Raw genomic sequence first — 21479 nt, 5'->3', positions numbered from 1 at the left:
CACTCCCCCTCTCTTCCTGCCCCATAGGCAAGAGGAGCAGTTCAGAAGCTCATTTTGCTGCTTTTGCTTAATCAATGCATGTACCATGACCATGACTGCAACTTGGCTTGTTTCAATCAAACTGTTAACTACAGTTTGTTGGTTTAGATGAAAACCACCCCACAAATAACGATTAAGCAAAAGTGAAGCTTTTAAACTCCTCCTGGCTACAGAGAAGGAAAGGGAACTGTGCAAGCCCAAGACTCACCCTGGTTTGTTCGTTTTATACTAAACTATGTTTTAGAACGGCGATGGCTAGCCTGTAGCCCTCCAGATGTTGCTATACTACAATTCCCATCATCCCTGACCACTGGTCATACTGGCTGGGGCTGATGGGAGTTGGAGCCCAACGACATCAGGAGTCCCACAGCTTCCTCATCCGAAAATTAGCCTTACATCTTAACATGGGAAGTGGTTTGCACCGAGAACATAAGGTAAAGGTAAAGGTACCCCTGCCCGTACGGGCCAGTCTTGACAGACTCTAGGGTTGCGCGCCCATCTCACTTAAGAGGCCAGGGGCCAGCGCTGTCCGGAGACACTTCCGGGTCACGTGGCCAGCGTGACAAAGCTGCATCTGGCAAGCCAGCGCAGCACACGGAAACGCCGTTTACCTTCCCGCCAGAGCGGTCCCTATTTATCTACTTGCACCCGGGAGTGCTTTCGAACTGTTAGGTTGGCAGGCGCTGGGACCAAGCAACGGGAGCGCACCCCGCCGCGGGGATTCGAACCGCCGACCTTTCGATCGGCAAGCCCTAGGCGCTGAGGCTTTTACCCACAGCGCCACCCGCGTCCCTACCGAGAACATAGGTTAACTGAAATCCGAACCAGGGACTTCCCACTTTCAAACTTTTTTTTTTAAACCACTCCATTATAGTTTCATATATATATATATATAGAGAGAGAGAGAGAGAGAGAGAGATGGGGGGGGGGGGGATCCCAAAGGCACAGCAGAGCACATTGAATAACAGTGACCCAAACAAGTTAGCAGCAGATCATGATGACCTGGAAAAATAGTTTAGAAGTTCACCAGAAAACAGGCAAATTTGAAAGAAAATGTGACTTCCCACAGGCATAAATAACAAAGCTTACCTGCACCATGTTACTCTGGTGGAGGAAAGGGAGGAGGAGACCAATCAGGATGGAGCTCTGACTCTTGTCCTTTATAAACTTGCTAATTCTATATTCAACAGAAGCAAGAGGTTAGCCTTGCACCGATATAACCACAACACCACGATTCAATTGCCTATAATATAATCATCTGTTAATGTAAACTGCTGCTGATGTTCTGCTTACAAAAGGGCACATGAATGCATTAATAAAATTCTGGTCCACACATGACTTCACACAAATGAATATGGACAACTGCAAGTCGAAGAACAGGTATATACTGTATACCTATCAGTGTAAACTACACATATATGAATTAAGAGTTCATGATCCCCAGCACAGAATGGATCAGAAGATTCCTGTCCAAGGTGCTGCCAATCAGAGTGGCCAATACTGGGCTAGATATCCAGTCAGAACAGTTTGATCCCTTATAAGGCATATGCTATGGTGACATGCAGGGAGGAGGCTGCATGAGTGACATGGAGCCAAGAAACTTAGATTCAGAGCCTCCCATCCCTGAAATACATACAATAGCTTCCAGAGTGAACCCCCAACAAAAAGCCCTCCCCCCCGCCTCAACCTGAAAGCTCAACCTTCCTGACAGCCTCTTGCAGGTGGTTCTCTTGAAAACATTTTTTGTTCACAAGTCTATTCAGTTGTTTAATTTCCTATTTTAAAAGGAACCCGTCGTTTTTAACGAGTATTTTTATACTGCTTTATGGTATTTTACTTTGTGCACCTCCTTGTGGTTTTGTGTGAGTGGTGACTACATTCGTACTTCCGCTTATGTATCCCTCTAGATACGTAAACTTCGGGATGCAAACGTGGCAAACCTGGAAGTATTTTTGCAGGTTTCGCCATGCATGCATGTACAGAAGCGCTTGACACTGTGCACATTATTATGTGCACATGCACAGAAGCACTAAACCACACCGCATACATGTGCAGAAGCGGTCCTGCTGTTGCAAATTCCTTGGGATGCGGCCAGACCTCTGGAACAGATCCCGTTCGCAACCGGAGGTACCACTTTATATAAACTTACCCCTCTCCCTCTCTATATATACATATATAGTAAAAATTTAAGGGACCCTATATAAATCAGTACTCTTAGCAATACCAAGGAACTATTTACTTTGAAAGGATGTTTAGTTCTTTGCTGACTTGTGCTCTGTACTTCTTCTTCTTCATCTTGTCCACACTGAACATAGTTTTGCTGAGATACTGAAGGATTGCAGGCACATGGGGGAGAATCAGCTTCACACCTGTGGTGGGAACATCTGCAAGGGAGACAGTGAGTTTATTTACCATTCAGAGATGTTAAGTCCTCCAAGCAGAAAAACTAAAGAATATCATCCAATTCCTCACAAATAGTATAACAATTGTTCTGGGGTTATTTCAATTTATATCCCACTTTTCTGCATATACTACCCAAAGCAGGTAACAGAAATAATAATAAAAATGCAATGAGTTGAATCCAGAGATTCTAGTGCACTAAAGTGGGCTGGTGGAAGTCCTCTTTCCTCCCTGCCCTTCCCCCCAGCAGCCCACCCAGGAGCTTCTCCCAAGGATGGAGGGATCCTGCTGATGGGATGTGGCACCAAGTGGTGTGTTTGTGTGTCCCTGAGTGGAAGCAATTTCCACAAGCCTGCACATGATTATGGAACGACATCAAAGAGATGGGCAAGCTGGCCATATCTTCATATTATATTTTATATGAAAAGGCCTCCTGACTTGGCTAACCTGATGAAATAGGAGTTTATATCAGCCAACAATAAACTATATGCCATAATAAAATGTCTGACAACTAAAAATGCAGCTTGTTAACAAATATAATTATACGGCTCCCGGAAATACTATCATTATGGCTAAACGTGGGAAAATATTGGTTTGGAAACTAGCACATTTCCTGGGAAACCGCTGAATGTAGTAGAAGTTGCTACTAAAGGGATTAATTAGGAGACAAGGGAACTTGCTATCCAGTTACTGAACGATGCTTTAATTTAAATTATTTAGCCAACATGAAATGTATATGTTTGCTGCTCAAAAACACACTAGTCAATAATATTTGCTGGTTGTTGCTCATGAAGTGGATCTGTTATCTCCAGCAAGCTGAAAACTGACAGATCCTTCAAGCCAGGATATAAACAGGTGCCTGGTAAAAAAAACCCAAACAAACACCTGTGCACTGTCCTTTACCACAATGTAGCACTTTTAATAAAGGCCCATCTTTTATCTCAAGTGCTAGGAGTTTCTGTTGGTATGCTTCTCTGGGACAATATACCCTTTCCATCAGAACTCTGTGGCTGCAACACCTCAGCTGTAAAGCTCCTTTCCCTTATGTGGTTGCCTGGCACCAAATCTGATGGTTTTTGTATGTGAATACAGCTTTCATGTCCTCATGCTTTACTATGGTTTTGGTGCTGTTTTCAACTGTCCCTATGCCCTGCTCTTTTACTGCTCTTTTATTATTATATCTGAGTGCTTTAAGTGATGTTAAGTTACTTTGGTGATTTTATTACTGAAAGGTGGGATAGAAATGCTTTAAGAAAGAAACAAGAGGAAAGGAACCTTGCAGGTGTGAGCTGCAGAATTGCTCCATTCCTTTTCTGACAGCCAGGCCTATGAACGGAATACTGTGCTGGAAGTCACAAAACCAGCATTTAGTCTAGACTGACCTGTACGATGGCCATTGGGTGCCACTGCACCTTCTGCTCTAAGGATGAAGTGAAAGCTAAATCTGGAGATGAAATTACTAGTATAAGAGGGCTCTTCAACTGTTGGTCTGTTATAGGCTAAAACTACAAATTGAAATCAATTACAAGTGATACTTGGTCTTGAGGGTAGGGCAGAGAATCCAGTGAGAATCTGTGTGAAACAATACTGGGAACATTGGGAGGAAAAACACGAGACACACCATGAGAGAGGTAGGTAATGCAGCTCTCAATGAAAATCACTCTGCCCTGCCAACAACCCATTTATTTATTATGAGTTTTTACAAATGAATTTCCATCTCACCCTTTAATACATGTACTTCTAAGGGAGGCAATAAAAACCAGTAAAAATGGAACTATAAGAAGTCTACAGAGCATAACTACAATGCACCATCTAGTAGGTTCTGAGAATATTTTCTTTCACAAATCAGTTTCTAATTCTACCACACAAGCAAAATGGAACAACCAGTTTTGAAAATATTCACTTGCAATAGATTCGGGCGCCTAACCATCCGTACCTTCTGTCGTTTCATCAACTTCTTGGAAGACACAGTCTGTCACTGTCAAGCTGCAAATATCGTCATCGGGCTCCAAGTCAGGAGTGTTTAGAAGACTGTCAGCCACGTCCATCACAACACCAGCCGTTGCCTCACACAAGCTTTTGGCCGAAAGCAGAGCAAACACATTGGATAACACATCATATTCTGGATGTCCTGGCATCTGCTTGGCCAGCAAAGGGAAATACCTGAGGGAAAGACAACAAACAGGCAGGAAAATACTGATGTAGCAAAATGACTAGTGACAACATTAGAATAAATCTCCCAAGAGGTAAGGCCTAAGTCAGTGATCCAGAAAAAGGATCCAGCAGGCTCTCCTCATGTTCATAATACTAAAGCCGGGGAGTGGGGAGTAGAGACGCCCCTTTCAGAAGTTTGAAGGAACGTTCCATAAGGTCACAGTAGGAACCAAAGTAGGTGAAACTCCTGAATTGTCCTTGTCATGTTTCTCTTAAGTTCCTACAACTCTCAACCTTTTTCTTCTTCTTCACTGTTCAGAGTCTCAAAAATTGTCAAAAGGAGGAGGAGGACAACAACAACAGGTGGAGGTGCATATTTCAGGGACTGAAACATTTGCAGAGAACATGCCCCTTGCCCCATTCCAAGTCAGCCCTAATGCTAACTTGAAAATGAAAATGTCAAGAGGATACCGTCATCGATTTACCAGTATATAAATTGTGTTAAATAAACAAGATGTGTGCTTATCACTGTACCTGTGTATATGGTCCCTATAAACAACCAACATAAACTTTAGATTAAAAGTGCAGCTCACTTATATATATACACATAGATACATATATACACACACACCTGAGTAGCAGTAAAGTTATACCACGATCCATTGTTTCATTAAGAAGAAAGTAATTTACCTGGGGCTTCTGCTCCATATGTGAATGATTTTGAGCAAGAGAGTAGGAGAATATTGGCTCTCAGAGGCCAACCTGAGGATCTGAGGGAACAAAACAGGAGAAAATAAAATCGAGGCAAAATATTGAGGCTGTCTTGGTAGAGATGTTTGCAAAAGAAGAAGCATTAGCATGCTCACTATTTGCTTCTGAAGGAACAATTTACTATTTGCATTTATCTTCCTTTCACCACAACACTAAGAGCTAAGCCAGGTATTTCTGCCTCCACTGACATCAAGAACAAAACTGCTAATGATGAGTGGAGCCAAGAATGTTGCCATTATGGCTCCTCTACACCCACCACAGCTAAGGCAGTCTAGCATTAAAGGGACCATCTCCAAGTACCTGAGACAGGTAGACTAGTGAAGAAAGCAGGTTACAGCCTGAAGGAACCATCATTTTCTCCTGTTACATACTTAGAGGTGAGCCAGCACATGCTCACAGGAGACTTCTTTCTAGTTTTATCTAAAAAGAAGTATCCAATATTTGCTTTATGTTTCATTATCTTTGTGAGGCTTGACCAAAGAGTTACTGCAGTGTAGATGGGTGACAGCTTCCACGACTTTAAGACTGTTGTGGCATGAAAGGGCTCCTGTCATGAATGGCAGATCTGTTCCTACTCCCTTGGACCTCAGGCAGTAGGTCTAGCTGTTGTGGCATGCACACTGCCACAGTGTGGTAAGAGAGAGAGAGGAGTGGCGGGTGCCACTCAGTGACACACTTTCTCCCAACAAAGATGTGGCATTAACTTAGGAACATGTATATCTCACCCAACAAAATTGAAACTTTACATTTGTCAGCTATAAACATGAAGTCACATTCAAGTTTTGTGGAGATGATATAGGCAAAAGCCTTTAGATTCAACAAAACTCGTGCTGTTTATGAAAGGACAAACCCAGCTTACATTGTACTTGGATTAAATTTACATACTTCTGGACTGTAGTTTGAGTAGATACACTGATTAATAATAATAATAATAATAATTTATTTATACCCCACCCATCTGGCTGGGTTTCCCCAGCCACTCTAATAAAATTAGATGTTTTGTTCCTAGCATGCCCTCTGTGCTTCGAACCAAATACCACTTTCACTCGAAAGCAAGTTATTTGTGCAGTTTGGAAGATGCTAGAGGACACTTGAGACATGTGCCTAAGTAAAGAAAAGCAAGCAACTCTCCACCTTCACGCTGCCCTTACCTGGGGCCAAACCACTGCATGAAAAACTGCATCAATCTCTTCCACACTAAAGTTGTAAGTTTTGAAATCAGAGAAAAAGTCTGCTATAAGTTTAAGTCCAAGTCGCCTCAAATTTTTCACTGGGTTAATTAATTTGAGTTGAATCTGCAAAACAAATCATAACAATCCTGTGAGGGACTTTCTTCTTCTTCTTCTTCTTAAGCAAAACATTTAAAGGGCAGTTATTCTTTACCACCTAAGATTTAAAAGACTAGTTACTGAATGTGTCCTCTGAACTGCAAGCAGTACCCATATGTCTGGATTGTCTCTGTCCGAGTTACGCTAATGCTGCATGTCTCTGGCGTATTAATGTAAATTTATATAAAGAACTTTAATCCAAAGATCACAGAATGGTTTATAACGTAAGAGCACAAAAGAAATAATAGCAAAAAAACAAACAAACCCCAATACATTTTTAAAGTCCATAGATATATTGCACAGCAAATAAAGATATTGAGATCTGTTTGCATAGCACGAGAGCGAAAAGCAAACACGCTGGAGATGACAAGCCCACCTAGGGCCGGCCCGAAAGCTAGGCGGTGTGAGATAGCTGCCTCAAGCAGCAGGTGCTGAAAGTGGAGACCACCATGAGTATGAATGTAAGATTCAACAGCCAGCCTGGCTAGTTTCTCTATGTGAGATCTGCATGGCGAGGAAGCATCTTAACCTCAAGTGGCAATTTGTTAGCCAGCCCTGTGTCCGCAAGAAAAAAAATCTACCCCAATTGAGAACTGCAGGAAATAGTAACCCTGCACCTCCATTTATAACTATACAAAGTTAACATTTAACACAGAAAGTAGTATTAGTAGGCAATAAATGACTAATGTGTTTTGAAAAAGACCCAGTAGAATATAAATGAGGCTCTTAATTGGCATTTATTTCCTCACTAGATAATGAAGTGTTAAATTAAGTTTAACAAATGGCAACGCTGAAAAAAATATTTGTGAAGCCTGGAGTTACTGAATTACAGCTTTTCGTCTCAAGAGTTAGTGAATAACTTCATGTGCAAAACTAATTACCATGAACTTCAGCAACACTGCTGTCAAAATGATTACTTTGTGCTCAGTCTGAATGTCTGCATGACCATGGAGGGCAATATTGTACATCAGATCTTGCACTGTGACTTTTCTGGGTATTGCTCTTTTTGAACTTCCTGGCTAAGAGGCAATGGCAAGCTTGCAAGTCACATTAAGCCAAACTACAGTCTGATGTGAAAAGCAACATGCAGGCGCACATTACTCAAAAATTTCCATGGTAATCCTTTCCCACTCCTGCTGCTATCATGCAGTGGCTGAAATAAACCAGAGTTTGGCTTACTGCAGGGCCAAACCCAGGCTCATGGTATGTTTCTCTCCAAACAATCCACAAGTATTAAGCCCAAAATAAACCTTGGTTACAAACCACAAGCCCAGCTTCAAATGACACAAGCCTGACTCCGGCTTGTTTTGTACACAACACGGCAGCAGCAGGAGCAGTGAAGGAGAGCTGGAATTTTATACCTCTCTCCTCAATTGCATGTAAGGACAAATGAAATCCTTTCATATCCTTTTAGTTTGGAGGGAGGTAAAAGACAGGATTGCCCTCTCTCTCATGAATATTTGATTTATATTTGGAACCACCGGTATGGGCAACTGGAACAGAATAGGGCGATTTATGGTTTCATTTACGAGCAAGTGGAATTGAAATTAGCTTTATATGCAGATTATTTATTACTCTTAACTAGTATTTATGTCAGAATTAATAACAATTGATAGAATTTTAAGGTACACAATTAATTGGTTAAAATCTGCATTAATGCCAGTGGATGTCAAAGCATAAAAGACTAAGCGTGGTCAGAGAAAATTGTTCATGAGGAACTCTCCTTGGTCCTAAAATAAGCAACATGCCTTGCTCTGTCATGCCCCATGGGCTTCTCATCAGAAACAGAACAGAAAACATAAGGTAAAGGTAAAGGTACCCCTGCCCGTACAGGCCAGTCGTGTCCGACTCTAGGGTTGTGCGCCCATCTCACTCAAGAGGCCGGGGGCCAGCGCTGTCCGGAGACACTTCCAGGTCACGTGGCCAGCGTGACGAAGCTGCTCTGGCGAGCCAACACCAGCGCAGCACACGGAAACACCGTTTACCTTCCCGCTATAAAGCGGTCCCTATTTATCTACTTGCACTTAGGAGTGCTTTCAAACTGCTAGGTGGGCAGGAGCTGGGACCGAAAAATGGGAGCACATACACAGAACACATACACAGGAGCAAATTTCTCACCTTTTCCCGCTCCTGAAGAATGTGGGATACTGTTGCCATCATGCAAAGTAAAATCTGCAAAATCTCAGGCAGGTACTGGCTGATCAGATGCCCCATGTTTTTCAGTACTACTTCCAGGCTGTTGAAAAGGCTATGCTGCCGACCTAGAGGCAAGACTCGAGATAAATCGAGTTCTGCCACTGCTTGGAGCACTGCAGAGAGGCAATCTCCTACCAAAAGCAAAAAGGAGAAGTGGGGTGGGTGGGTGGTGGCAACAATAGTATCACCTTGGTAATAACGCTACAGAGATTGAAGGTACTCTGTTCAGTTTTGGTAGGTGCATTTCAAGATGGAATATCCCACTCCTAAAGATACAGAAATTAACAAATCAATAATGCCTAGGCTTCTGTTGCAATGCTATACACCCAATTTTAAGAACCAAATTCTAGGGAAGGTGTTTTTTCTATTAAAAAAACCCCTGAAAAGCAGCAGAAGCAATACAGTGGTACCTCAGGTTACATACACTTCAGGTTACATACGCCTCAGGTTACAGACTCCGCTAACCCAGAAATAGTGCTTCAGGTTAAGAACTTTGCTTCAGGATGAGAACAGAAATCATGTTCCGGCGGCGTGGCAGCAGCAGGAGGCCCCATTAGCTAAAGTGGTACCTCAGGTTAAGAACAGTTTCAGGTTAAGAACGGACCTCTGGAACGAATTAACCCGAGGTACCACTGTATATGGTTAGAGGGCAAAAATTAGAATGACCCCTTAATTGATGTGTTTTGCCCTTGGGAGCTAAATCCCACTAAACATAGTGCTGCTTACACTCAAGTAAGCATTTAGAGTATTGCACTTTAAGAGATCTTTGGTTTTCACAAACAAGATGAAGAACTAATGTTCCCCACTATTACTAAATGTAAAAATAGGGTCACAAGGAGAATGTTCAGTGGCAAAAAAACATACTTAAGACAAAAGAGATCACAGTTCAATGCAATGCAGGCTCTATATGTAAAAGGTAAAGGGCCCTTGGACAGTTAAGTCCAGTCAAAGGTGACTATAGGGTTGCAGCACTCATCTCACTTTCAGGCCCAGGGACCTGGTGTTTGTCCCCAGACAGCTTGACTAAACTGCTTCTGGTGCAACGGAACACCGTGATGAAAACCAGAGCGCACGGAAACGCCGTTTACCTTCTCACCGCAGCAGTACCTATTTATCTACTTGTACTAGTGTGCTTTTGAACTCCTAGGTTGGCAGAAGCTGAGACGGAGCAAAGGGAACTCATCCCATTGCACAGATTTGAAGCGGATTAAAATATTATCAAGAACCACCCAAAACAAATATTGCAAATAAATCAGCTGCCTGAGGAATCATCTCCCAATTTCCCCCCTAATTTTCCAGTTAGAATCAGCAATCCATTTCTCCTTAAAAGTCTCAAGCCAACTCTCAAAGCTGCTTCATTATCACGCATGATGCCCAGATACATGGTTTTAACACTGAAGCAAGTTAGACATGCAACGAAACACTTTATTTTACAGTTATTTTACAGGCTATAAGCTACGAAGAAGCAACAAAATATTGGCGTGTATTGTCACCTAGCGTACTCCTTTACTATTGGGCCCTTCCTAGCTTCAATCCTGTTGGGATCTTACTAGCCATGTTCGCCATTAGATAAAAAGTTTCTCGTGTACAAGCCATACCATTGCCAAAGTGCTTCACAGGCTCAAATAGCAGATCCAGGAACATCCTAATCTCTTCAGGCAGCGAGCCAGCAAGGAATCTCAAAACAATAGCCATGCGTGTCCCAGCGGCTGACTTCCCCTGTGTTTTGCTTCCAGTTTTGTTTCTCATCCGTCCATACAGAATCCTTCCAATACCAAAAAGAAAGTTAGTACATTAGCTTTTCACAAGGTACCAGCCCGCATACAGAAGGCTTGGTCCATTGGGCCTGTTGACCTTTTCTTTTTTTATATAGACTTAAGAGAATGCTTCCAAGTTGCCAGAATTGCAATCATAATTATGGCTTCAAAATGAGAGCTATCGTAACCCACACACTCCCGCCATTTTGTTTTGATTTTTGCCTGTCCTACCCTCCCAGCAACCCTGTGAGGTAAGTGAAACCAGCTGGTGATGACTGGCCCAAGGCTACCCAATGAACTTCATGACAGACTTGGTATTTGAATCCAGACCTCCCTAGCCCTAGTTCGGGACACTACTTTGGCTCCCAACCAAAATAATTACTGACGCAATTTCCCAGTGACTTGAGTGGAAAGTTTCTTAACCACGTGGAAGAACTACAATGAATAAGGACTCACTTAACTTACAGAAGACAGTTTTCCACTAAAAAGGAAAAAGTGGGTTAAGTAACCCATATAGTATTTGGAATTCACAGTGAAACCTGAGAAGCAGGTCCAAAAATCAGACCATCTTCCTGTTGAAGTAGGCCCATACATTGTCATATTTCATTTGTAAAGACCCATAAGGAACCTATACAGATTAGTTCATTAACCTCATTAGAACAGGAACAAGCTCTGGCCGGTGCAGCGCCTTTACTGTGGTGTTTTCTTCAGAAATGCTGAAATGAACTATTTCTTCCTTAAAGCTCTTGTCTTCCAGTAGACGTTCCAAGTTCTCTCTGTAAGTAGATAATGCAAGATTAAGAAAAAGATTCTCTACGCAATATCTTAGAAAACAAAGGCATAGATCCTAGAAACAAATTATGTTTATGCTTGGCGAAGAGAGCGCCTGTCAAGAACATGCACGTGTGAACACTTAGGCACCATTTGCTCTGGCCATGAAATATTTCTCCTATATGATGGCTGAAGCAAAACAAACAGCCAAATCAAACAGGGGGTGCAATCGAGCGAGAGTTCCTCCACCGACTGAAGGCATCCATTAGCGCAACAGGGATGGACAGAATTCCCAGCAACTCCTCCCCTGCCCTTCTTGCATCACTCCGCCTCCCCACCAGCTCCAGAGGATTGAGGAGCCCCTGGAGGAAAATTTGGGGAGCTAAGAGGGAGGAGCTAATGCCTTCCATCAGCAGAGCAATACCCACTGAATCCCACCTGTAGAACTTCTTACCGGTATGGCAGCAAGTGTGGATGCTTGTATGTCATGATACAGTCAAGAGCTACTTTTTGCACACTCTGGTCCTGATGAGACAGCAGCTGAAGAAAGAAGAAGAAAAAATAAGTCAGAAGAAAGCACACATAGGCCAGATTCCAACTTACATTGCTTTAGTAAATCCCCTCTCCCCATAGGCTTTTATTTTTCTGAGATTTCTCAGTGATGTAACTAATCTTGTGCCCAGTCACACATCCCTTTGGCTGGCCTGACGAAGAGGAACAGGACAGGAGAGAGGTAAACAAAGCAGCCTGCAGTTGTTTGCCTTAATTTTGCAAGATGCTTAAGAGGTTTATTCTACAATCAAGCAGTATATAATATTTGTGCAATAAATAAATGATAAAATACATGATTATTGGGGAGATTGGCTTGAGCAGCCCCTCCACAAACACAGTAAGCAAATTTGAAAAGCCTTGGCCTTACACAGAGATACTAAACAGAACACAATTTCCACTAATCCTTAACATTGTCCATCATTCCAATTGTAGGAATTTAACTCTGTTAAAAAGCTTAAGAAACTCATTTATTCAGAATTTTTCAAGAACAACAACAGAAAGTCAGTTTAGTAGCAAGCATTGGTGTAGGTTAATCAGGGATGACTTCCACAATACCACATTGGCAAACTTAACTGCTTCAAAAGATAACATATATTTTGCACAGACATGTCTACCAAGTCATTTTGAAATTGGCATGGTCCTTGCAGGACAACAACTACACACACATCTAGACAAAATTGAAAAGAAGAAGTTTCACCTGAGTGTATATTTCATTCAATTTTGCTTCTAAATACAATGCACGTGGATTTGAAAATTGGGCAAACAGCTGCAAGTGGGTGATGAGCTGTCTGAAAAAGAAATTGGAACACAGAAGTTAACAGCAGAAAGCAATTGTTCTGAGTCATCATCAAAAAAATTGATTTCCGGTAATAATTTTTTTAAAAAAAAGTAGAAGGAAGTCTACTGAAGCACGTTCAAAGGCTGTGGAAAGCTAATAAAAACCAGGGTTTTCAACACAAGTGTATCACTCAGTAGTTCATCTTCCCTTTGCTGAAAGGAGGAAGAGCAGAATTTGGGAGAGGAGGAGAGAAGTTGTAATAAGTCATCCTAGTGATAAAAGTAGGCAGAACTGATCCAAATCCCCAGCTTCTAGCCATTCACAAATTGACTCAGCTTCTCATACTATCCTCACCCAATGATCTTCTTCACACATCATAATAAACCATGGTTTGCGGCTTACCATGGTTTACCATGATCAAGCAATATGGTTGTGTACACCGCTGATCATTCCTGCTTCACTCATCCCCTGGCACAAGAAGAACAACTAGGAAGCCACTGCTAAGCTTGGCCTCCTGTTACATCCAAGTACATGGCAACTTCCAGTTCGCCTTAAACCATGGCTTGTTGCTGACATGGATTGTGGCTAGTCTCAGGTTCAGATGCAATGGAAAGTCAAGCTAAATTGTGTCTTCCTGGTTTATTTCTTCTGCTCCCACCAAAGGAGGAGTGGAACAGGACCTATTAGACAGTGTGCAACAACGTAAAACCATAAGCCAGAAATCATGCTTATCAGGATAAGTGAACACAACCTGAATCTAAAGAATATGCACGTCATAGAAAAAATGTTTATATAATGCTATGGCTGCATACATTTGATCTGCAACTGCAGCACAACCTTTAGAGCTAAATAGCAGCAAGTTAATTATGAAGACTTACTACTTGTGAGGCAGTCACTTTGTGTAACAGGCCATTTTCTCTAGGATAGAACAGCCCCTCAAGAATACAGGAGTTGGTTGTCTCTGTCATAAACCTGCCACAATCTATTTGCACCAGTAAGTGAAGAATTTATGCTCTAAAGTTAAACAATAGTGGAAGGACACTGACAGAGAAATGACCCTGGGGTCAATAGAGGGGAGGAAAAACCTTCACTAAAGATTCATTAACACTTGGCCCATAAATCTTTTACTTCTTGAGTTACTGATATAGGTATTTTAAAAATTCCATTGAGGAACAAGAATTTTTGAGGCTGGAGTTCTGTCACAATCAAGAACAGCATTCCACACACACACACACACACACACACACACACACACACACACACACGATGCCCTCAATCCTGGCCTACAATTCTCAGAATAGAAAATCATAGAATCAAAGAATTGTAGTGTTGGAAGGGACCCTAGGAATCATCTAGTCCAACCCCCTGCAATGCAGGAATATGCAGCTGTCCCATACGGGGTTCAAACCTGCAACCTTGGTGTTATCAGCACCATGCTCTAACCAACAAATGCAGAATTTTAGCACTACAGCAATGACGAGCCAGAACCAACCATGATTTGCGATCTTTCCATCACTGAAAGAGCTTTTGTTCTTTGTTTCATAGCGTGATTAGTATGTTCTCTTGTTGCATAAGAGATGGGGATCTTTTTATAGTTTGTGGGCCATATTATGGAGCTGTTTGAAAGCCCTCTGGAAGCAGCCCTGGACTGCCCCTTTTAACCTCCAATTTTTGATGGGCCATTCATGGGGGAACAAGAACCACAAGCCAAATTACATTCAAAAGTGATCTTCTTCACTTTACACGTACACTATGTAAAAGAATATAAGTTTCACTACCCCACCCCTCCTCTTCCCAACCTGATCTTCTCCAATATTTGTGGGACAAATAATTAAGTAAAGCTTACTTTGACGCAGCTCTTCTAGTCTTCTTTTTTGGCATCTCTTCCATCACTGGCTCTTCAGAAGTCTCCTTCTCTTCCTCATTCTCATTCTCATCCTCATCCTTCTCATCATCTTTCATGGTTGTTGCATCTCCTTCCACGGTGAGGTCTCGTTTTACACTGCTACCGCTTTTCTTTCTAAGGTCTTGTGCTGGAGCTACCAGTGAATCTGCAGGATAGTATTCGTTGCTGTAAAAAGAAAAGCAAGAAAACAAAAAAGGGATGGGCTAGAACAGGGGTCAGCAACCTAAGGCCCATGGGCCGGAAGCGGCCCGTGGAGGTCGTTTGACCGGCCCACGAGCAGCCCCTGAACTGAGTTGCCCGCTCGCGCGCTGTGCTAAACTGGTGCGGTGCAGCGAGGTGCAGGGACTCATTTCCTCGGTGCCAGAAATTGCATATGCACACGCACAGAAAATCATGGGTGCACTCGCTCATGCGCATGCACAATCCGGCCCACAGGGGGATCTCCGCGGGACCGATCCGGCCCAGGCAAGATAAACCTTGCCAACCCCTGGGCTAGAACTCCTGCAGCCTGTTTCTAGTTAGACCTTCCTGCCTGTTGCTTCTCTCTTTTCGATTTATTCAAATGCCTCGGTAAAAATATATATTTCATGTTGCGATTACCTCACACCTCCCTCTCCTTAAGTCTCCACCTGGGCTCCCTGTTATTCTACACACCAACCTCAAACTCCTACTGCTTATATTTAACACTGACATTTAGCTATCTTTATAGCCTCTTTCCAGAAGTTGTTTGCCTGGTGGCACAGAGCCACGGTGCTTATTTTCCAGATAATGTGTTGCTGCCACTCGCCCACTGACCTCCTCACCATCTCACCATCATGCCTCCCAGTAAGTGGAAGCAAAACACCTGTTGGGGAGATAAGTGTTGCAGCTCCTCCCGACCAGGTAGGCCCTGTCTGTCTGTCTGTCTGTCTGTCTGTCTGTCATCAACTCATGGAAGTTACTAGAACCTTCTATTTTCTGTTTTTCTATTCTTTCCTCTGCCTGGAATGCCCTCCCAAGCCACTTCCCATTTCTCCAACACCCATGCACACTCACACAAACGCACATGTCTGCACACAAATATAGAGCGATCCCTGAAGTTGTCTTAAAAATTACACAGGTACTTTCGATAGCATTTAAAACCAGTACTCAAAAATTATTCCCTCTCTGGCCCACCCTTGGTGAAAATACTCACGTAATAAACCTTAAGAGAAGTGGAGAGAGTTCTCTAGACCTGGGCTCCACTCTGTCCGGAAATTTTGACATTGCCTTCCAAAGCAACAGCCTAAAATTCACGTGATCTGTCCTCTCACTGCAGCATGTCTGACATTTCAGCTGCTCAAGATACAAAGTTCTGACGTCTCTTCCATGGATTTCTTCTCCTTGAGCATCCATAATGTCCCACTGATCTTCTTCCAGCTCATTATGTAGCTCTCTCTCTAGAGAAAAAGCAAAAATAAAATTCTATTTTATTACCCTTTAGAAGCTTCTGATCATGAATTAGTACAAGGCCGTAAGTTCTATTTACTGTTCTGAAGGCACTGCAGCTAATACAGTACCCCGCTGCTCTTGGAGGGTATGTCATAAAAAGCGAGAGAACAGATTTATTAGAAAATGTTCCAACAAGCTGATGCAGCTATAGTTAAGACAAGTGGAGCCTAGGGCTGGGCGATGTTGGGTTTTCTACATCGCAGTGTATCACCAGCCAAACATCGCAGTTTGGCGATATACCATGATGTTTTAAAAAGCTGCCTTGACCCCAGCCGGCGAGATGCCAGGTGAAACTGCCGCAGCTCTTATCATGAGAGCTGAAGCACTTTCACCCCAGCACCTCGCAAGCTGTGGCCCCTTGAGAGACCCACAGCTTTTCACCCCATGTATAAAGCTTGCTGAATGTCTTCAGGCACACATAACATTTGTATAGAGCAGAGGTAGCTATCATGGTCTCCTCCAGGTGTTGTGGGACTACCATCAGCATGGCCAATGGTCAAGGAAGGAGAAGCCTTGCTCCCACCACTGCATGTAGCCTCTCTATGCCTTGAAGTTGTTCCAAGCTGGACCAGGGAAAACCACTAGTTTCTTTTCTTAGGAGAACAAAAGCAGCAACAGGAAGAGAGGTGAAACAACTTTGAGACACTTGAACACCTCCCAATCTGGGACTGAGAATGGAGTGGGAGAGGAGAGAGAGAAAAACTCTCCTGAATTGTACAAAATCAGAAACCCCTAGATTTAGTTCATGAGCAGCTCTGATCTTGGCTGGACTATTATGAAACCATTAAAGTGGCTTTCTCTTACCAGCATAAATGACGGCCTTTTCCAAATGTTCAAAGTAAACTTTCCAAAACTGTTTGTTTTCCATTTCATTTGCATGAGAGCTAATTTTAAAAAAATAAAGGGAGGGATGTAAAATTGGGCAACTTCAGCCTATAAAATAAAACTACAAATACTACCAGCATAAAGGAAGAAAAATAATACCAGTCAACTAGGAGTTGGCAAAGAAAGTATACAGCACTGCATTTCCATGCTGGGCAGAGACGAGAGAGCTGTTGATCCCCCCCTCTGTGCTCAGCATAGAAACCAAAGTACTCCATTACTCCTCTGCCGGCCCACTCACTCCCCAGCATGGAATATCATGCACTACAGCTTGCAGATCCTGGTCAGCTAGGTCTACCAAGATAGTGCATAAAAACAAGGCTGTCCTATTTGGTTCACTGACACTATTAAGGATCTACAGTTTTCTGATATTAGTTGATAAGGCTTCCTTCTGGTCATGTGAGAATCCAGATGTTGATAAGCCCCAACTCCCTTCAGTCCCGGCCAGCATAGCCAATGGTCAGGGATGATGGAAGCTGGAGTCAAACAAAATCTGGAAGGCCAGAGGTCTCCTATTCCTGTTATAAATATACACTCCTATATCATTCTCTTCATTATATGGGAAGCCTGGAATCAAATTTTAGCTCAGCCATTGTTTTACTAACAGCCCACTCTGCTTCAGTTAAGAATGTGTAAAATGAGAACATAACAAACTTATATTTATGAATAAGATAAAGAAATGTTTAGGCTTAGGAAGCAGGGAGGACATTTTCTAAAATAAGGAATGAATTTGACCCAAACACATGAAGATGCAAACCATTCACTTTTAAAACAGGGCATTCAGCAATCCAAGCAGAAATATGCCTTGCAATTAAATTAATTTCCCCATCTATCAAAATACACGTAGAACTCTCACCCAGATCAATTTTATATTTTATTTGTTTATACAGTTTTTATTATTCAGGAGTGGGAGGAAATACTTACGCTATAAGCTCAATCACAGGAACCCACAATGGATTGAAGTTGATATAAAGCATTCCCAGTAAATACCGAAGAGGCACCTAGGATAATATTTCAATATGGGTTTTTTTGTATCTTTAAAGCATCGTTAATACATTTATTAGTGGTACTCATTCTCACAAAACCAAACATTTCCATTTAACATTTACAATCCGTTAATTTGCCTGGTCCCTGTAAAAGCTCTAGTAACTCAATTGTTCTAGTAAATCAAAAAGTTTCCTCTCATTCTACTGTGACAAAGGAGAAAAAGCCTCAGAATATTAAGACTGGAGCAATATCAATGGCCTGCTTCACTGCAATGGTTTCCCAAAACACATCCCCTTGTGTTTTGTAACAATATGTAAATGAATTATCCGTCTCCTCCTATAGCAGTGGGTGACAAAGTTCTTTAGGATGCCACTGCAAAGAAGGAAAAGCATGAACTGGCCTTCAATAGGTGCTCGGTGCATGGAGACGCACTAGGCGTATTTTCAATTCCCCTCCACACATAGAACAAACACACAAAGAGGGATTGGAATCATTCTGTCTTTTCAAAAAGAAAAATAGTACATACGGTGAAAACAGGCTGCAAGTACATAGGTTTGCACTAGCCACTGGGAATTCTATTGCATCAGGTTTCCTGGCTGCACATGTAATTGTGCAAGTTCCTCTGAAAATGTGTGGAGGTCAGAGGGTGGGGTCCAGGAGACCTTGCTTCCCCCCTCCATGCATTACATCTAAGATCTAGTGAAGCACTGCATCAAACTCTTGTAGTCTGTGCAATATACAGACCCTCCCTCTGCAAGCATCTGGCCAGTTATAACACCTGGCATTATGCTAATGGACTAAAGACAACATTTGGGACAGATCAGAAAGACAAGATAATATTTTACAAATGCAAAAAGTAAACTTGGAGAACAGTAAAGGGAAACCAGTTTTTCTTCAAAAGAAAAACAAAAGAGAACCCTCTTCAGCTGTAAAAGCACAGCTGCTAACAGAAACAAATCTCCCTTAATAGTTTTCATTTGTTTAGCAACAGCCAGTTCAGAAATATAATTCACTGCCCACAGTTTTACATAGACAGGGGCTCCCCCATGTTCTTAAACAAAGGAGAAAAATAGGGCCACCTTTGTTCTGTGCATGACACGCAGGACCTGGATCTCAGCCACTACAGCTAATTTCTTTCTTGAAACCAGTTATCAAAACGCCCACATGTTAAGCCTATTATGATGAAGTACAAAAGGAAACACAATCTGTACGTGACCTTCTTTAGCAAGAAGGGAAAAGCTGTAGCATGTCCTTCAAGAATGACATTTTACCTCCTGTAAAGGTCCCGCAGGGGTCAGGGATTGGACTGCATCATGCCTCAGCTTCCTTAGGTGGAGCAGTTTCTCACGATAATCATTGATGCTTGCTGGCACAAGTTCAGCTTGAAGCAATATGGCAAATACAGACTGCAGCTCCCCCACGCCCATATCCTTAGCAAAAAGCAAAAGAAACAGCTGGTGTTACAAGATTTATGTAAAACAAAGCTTCGTGGAATCTTACGAGTTCCCTCACAGCTGTTAGAAGTCAGCCGAAGATCAAATATACCGTATTCACTCGAATTTAATGTGCACCATTTGTGGCCAAATTACGTTGCAAAAATTAGGCTGTGCATTAGATTTGATGGCGCATTAGATTTGACTGCAAGCTTGAAAAACACTGCTTACATAGCAAATACTTTTCTGATTTCAAGGTTTTGAACATTGAAGTGCGCATCAGATTTGATGGTGCATTAAGATTCACATAAATACGGTATCAAAAAATGTACAGCAAAAACGGCAAGACAGTAAGCAAAGAACAACACACCCAGCGACTGAGCTGTAGTAACACCAAATAATCATTTTCAGCCAGGAAAAACACACCACTCTTCATTTAAATTCAAGACATTCCTATTCACAACCACTCCCCTCCAAAAAGACAAATGTCTAAAACTCTTATGTTTCTCCAACACTTTTGCATAACTAAGCCCTCACTAAGCAGAAGATCTAAAGCTTAAATTACCTAGAAAAGAAGAGCCTCATAACAACATTCAATGAATTATGTAATAGTAAAACTATACAATGTTTTATCTCCCAGTGCAATCTTAGCTACTTAGCACCCGGACAGCATTATTTTACATGAAATATTACCTCACTCCCCACAGGAAGCGGGACATCGAAATGATTTAAAATCCTTATTGTCAACAGTCGTACCTATCAAAGGGGAAATCAGATTTCATTACATTTTTCATGCTGCAAAATCAGGTATAATGAAAAGGATGCAACTGAAAGGTATTAATTTATCATTTATTTACATAAAGTATTTTGCTCCTTAGCCAAGAATAAGCTCCCAAAACAACTTACAAATATCTTACAAACATCTTTTAGCCTTAAAATCTAAAACATGTGGCACATAAGTAAAAGAGATTGAGGGGGGAGGAGGAAAAAAGCGAACTCGTTTTCTTTGAACGACCAGCTGGAATGGAAGTTCATAGGGAAGAGGAGCCTAAATCGGCTGGTCTCTCAGCTGAGGGGATGGAGAAGCCTGCAGTCCTATGACAGATGCTCCCTGACCAGCTTCTCCATTAAGGAATTATACCTCAAGAGTAACTGTTTGGAAACACTATGCATTCAGCAAGAAACTGTTAGAAAATAAATGTTACCTTGGATACACTGCTTGAAATATTGGCTTGCAATTTTAAAAGCAATTCCATCAGACTCTCTTGGGACAGATGTTTATAGTACCCACACAATGCCAGTCTTGTACAATAGAGATCAGCCAACAGCAAGGCAGATGGGTCTGAAGGAAACGCCCTGGGGAAAAGAGGCACGTTACTATCAGCCAATATATAATTAAATACAGTGGTACCCTTATTTGCGTTCACCTCCGGTCACGTATCCTTCAGGATACATATGTGGCAAACCTGGAAGTATTTTTCCAGGTTTTGTAGGGCACGCATGTGCAGAAGCACTAAACCGCGCTGCGCACATGCGCAAAGCACTAAACCGTGCTGCGCACATGCGCAGAAGCAGCACCTCCGGTTGAGAATTCCTCAGGATGCGGCCGGACCTCCAGAACAGATCCTGTTCGCAACCAGAGGTACCACTGTATAAACAAAAATGGATGAGAAGTAAAATATTAATACTTAACGTGTGTGTTATTTGTCTTTAACCTGAAGCAAACTGTTGATCTGGCAATATGGTTAGAAATGCCTCAACCCAATGGTTACTACTGGCCAATGCATGAACTCTAAACTTTGGAAAACACAGCATTAAACAAGCACACACAAGCCCAACATATTGCTCCATATATAAAAGGCAAACTCCATCTCCCCATTACATACATCAACAAAGTCTTTATGCGTTCCACTGGTAACAGATCTAGAATTTCCAAGGATTCTGCTAAACTAAGCAGTGTGCTCACAGCTTGGCAGACCACAAACAGGCTTCCTGGGGAAACAAAACAGGAGTAAGTTATATATTAATCCATACTTTGTGACCACACCATTAGGG

General features: G+C 42.2%; 1 protein-coding gene across 2 annotated transcripts in view; it reads right to left on the bottom strand.

Moving 5' to 3' along the window:
* UTP20 (UTP20 small subunit processome component) overlaps positions 1-21479 on the bottom strand; it is a 61608-nt gene that overhangs the window by 25038 nt on the left and 15091 nt on the right. For both annotated transcript variants that reach the window (XM_028745734.2, XM_028745735.2), the window contains exons 15-32: positions 21311-21416; positions 20630-20780; positions 20118-20180; positions 19263-19421; positions 17929-18005; positions 16927-17006; positions 15827-16070; positions 14593-14817; positions 12666-12756; positions 11871-11956; positions 11296-11421; positions 10487-10653; positions 8811-9019; positions 6516-6659; positions 5284-5363; positions 4376-4602; positions 2279-2423; positions 1129-1216 (exon numbers count right to left, since the gene is read on the bottom strand). In XM_028745734.2, the coding sequence (XP_028601567.2) occupies positions 1129-1216; positions 2279-2423; positions 4376-4602; positions 5284-5363; positions 6516-6659; positions 8811-9019; positions 10487-10653; positions 11296-11421; positions 11871-11956; positions 12666-12756; positions 14593-14817; positions 15827-16070; positions 16927-17006; positions 17929-18005; positions 19263-19421; positions 20118-20180; positions 20630-20780; positions 21311-21416 (2468 nt within the window). The remainder of the gene's footprint in view (positions 1-1128; positions 1217-2278; positions 2424-4375; positions 4603-5283; positions 5364-6515; positions 6660-8810; positions 9020-10486; positions 10654-11295; positions 11422-11870; positions 11957-12665; positions 12757-14592; positions 14818-15826; positions 16071-16926; positions 17007-17928; positions 18006-19262; positions 19422-20117; positions 20181-20629; positions 20781-21310; positions 21417-21479) is intronic.

Source organism: Podarcis muralis, chromosome 10 (assembly GCF_964188315.1).
Source record: "Podarcis muralis chromosome 10, rPodMur119.hap1.1, whole genome shotgun sequence".
Classification (NCBI taxonomy): domain Eukaryota; kingdom Metazoa; phylum Chordata; class Lepidosauria; order Squamata; family Lacertidae; genus Podarcis; species Podarcis muralis.
The sequence above is the reverse complement of the archived record's forward strand: the minus strand, read 5'-3'. Positions and strand labels throughout refer to the sequence as shown.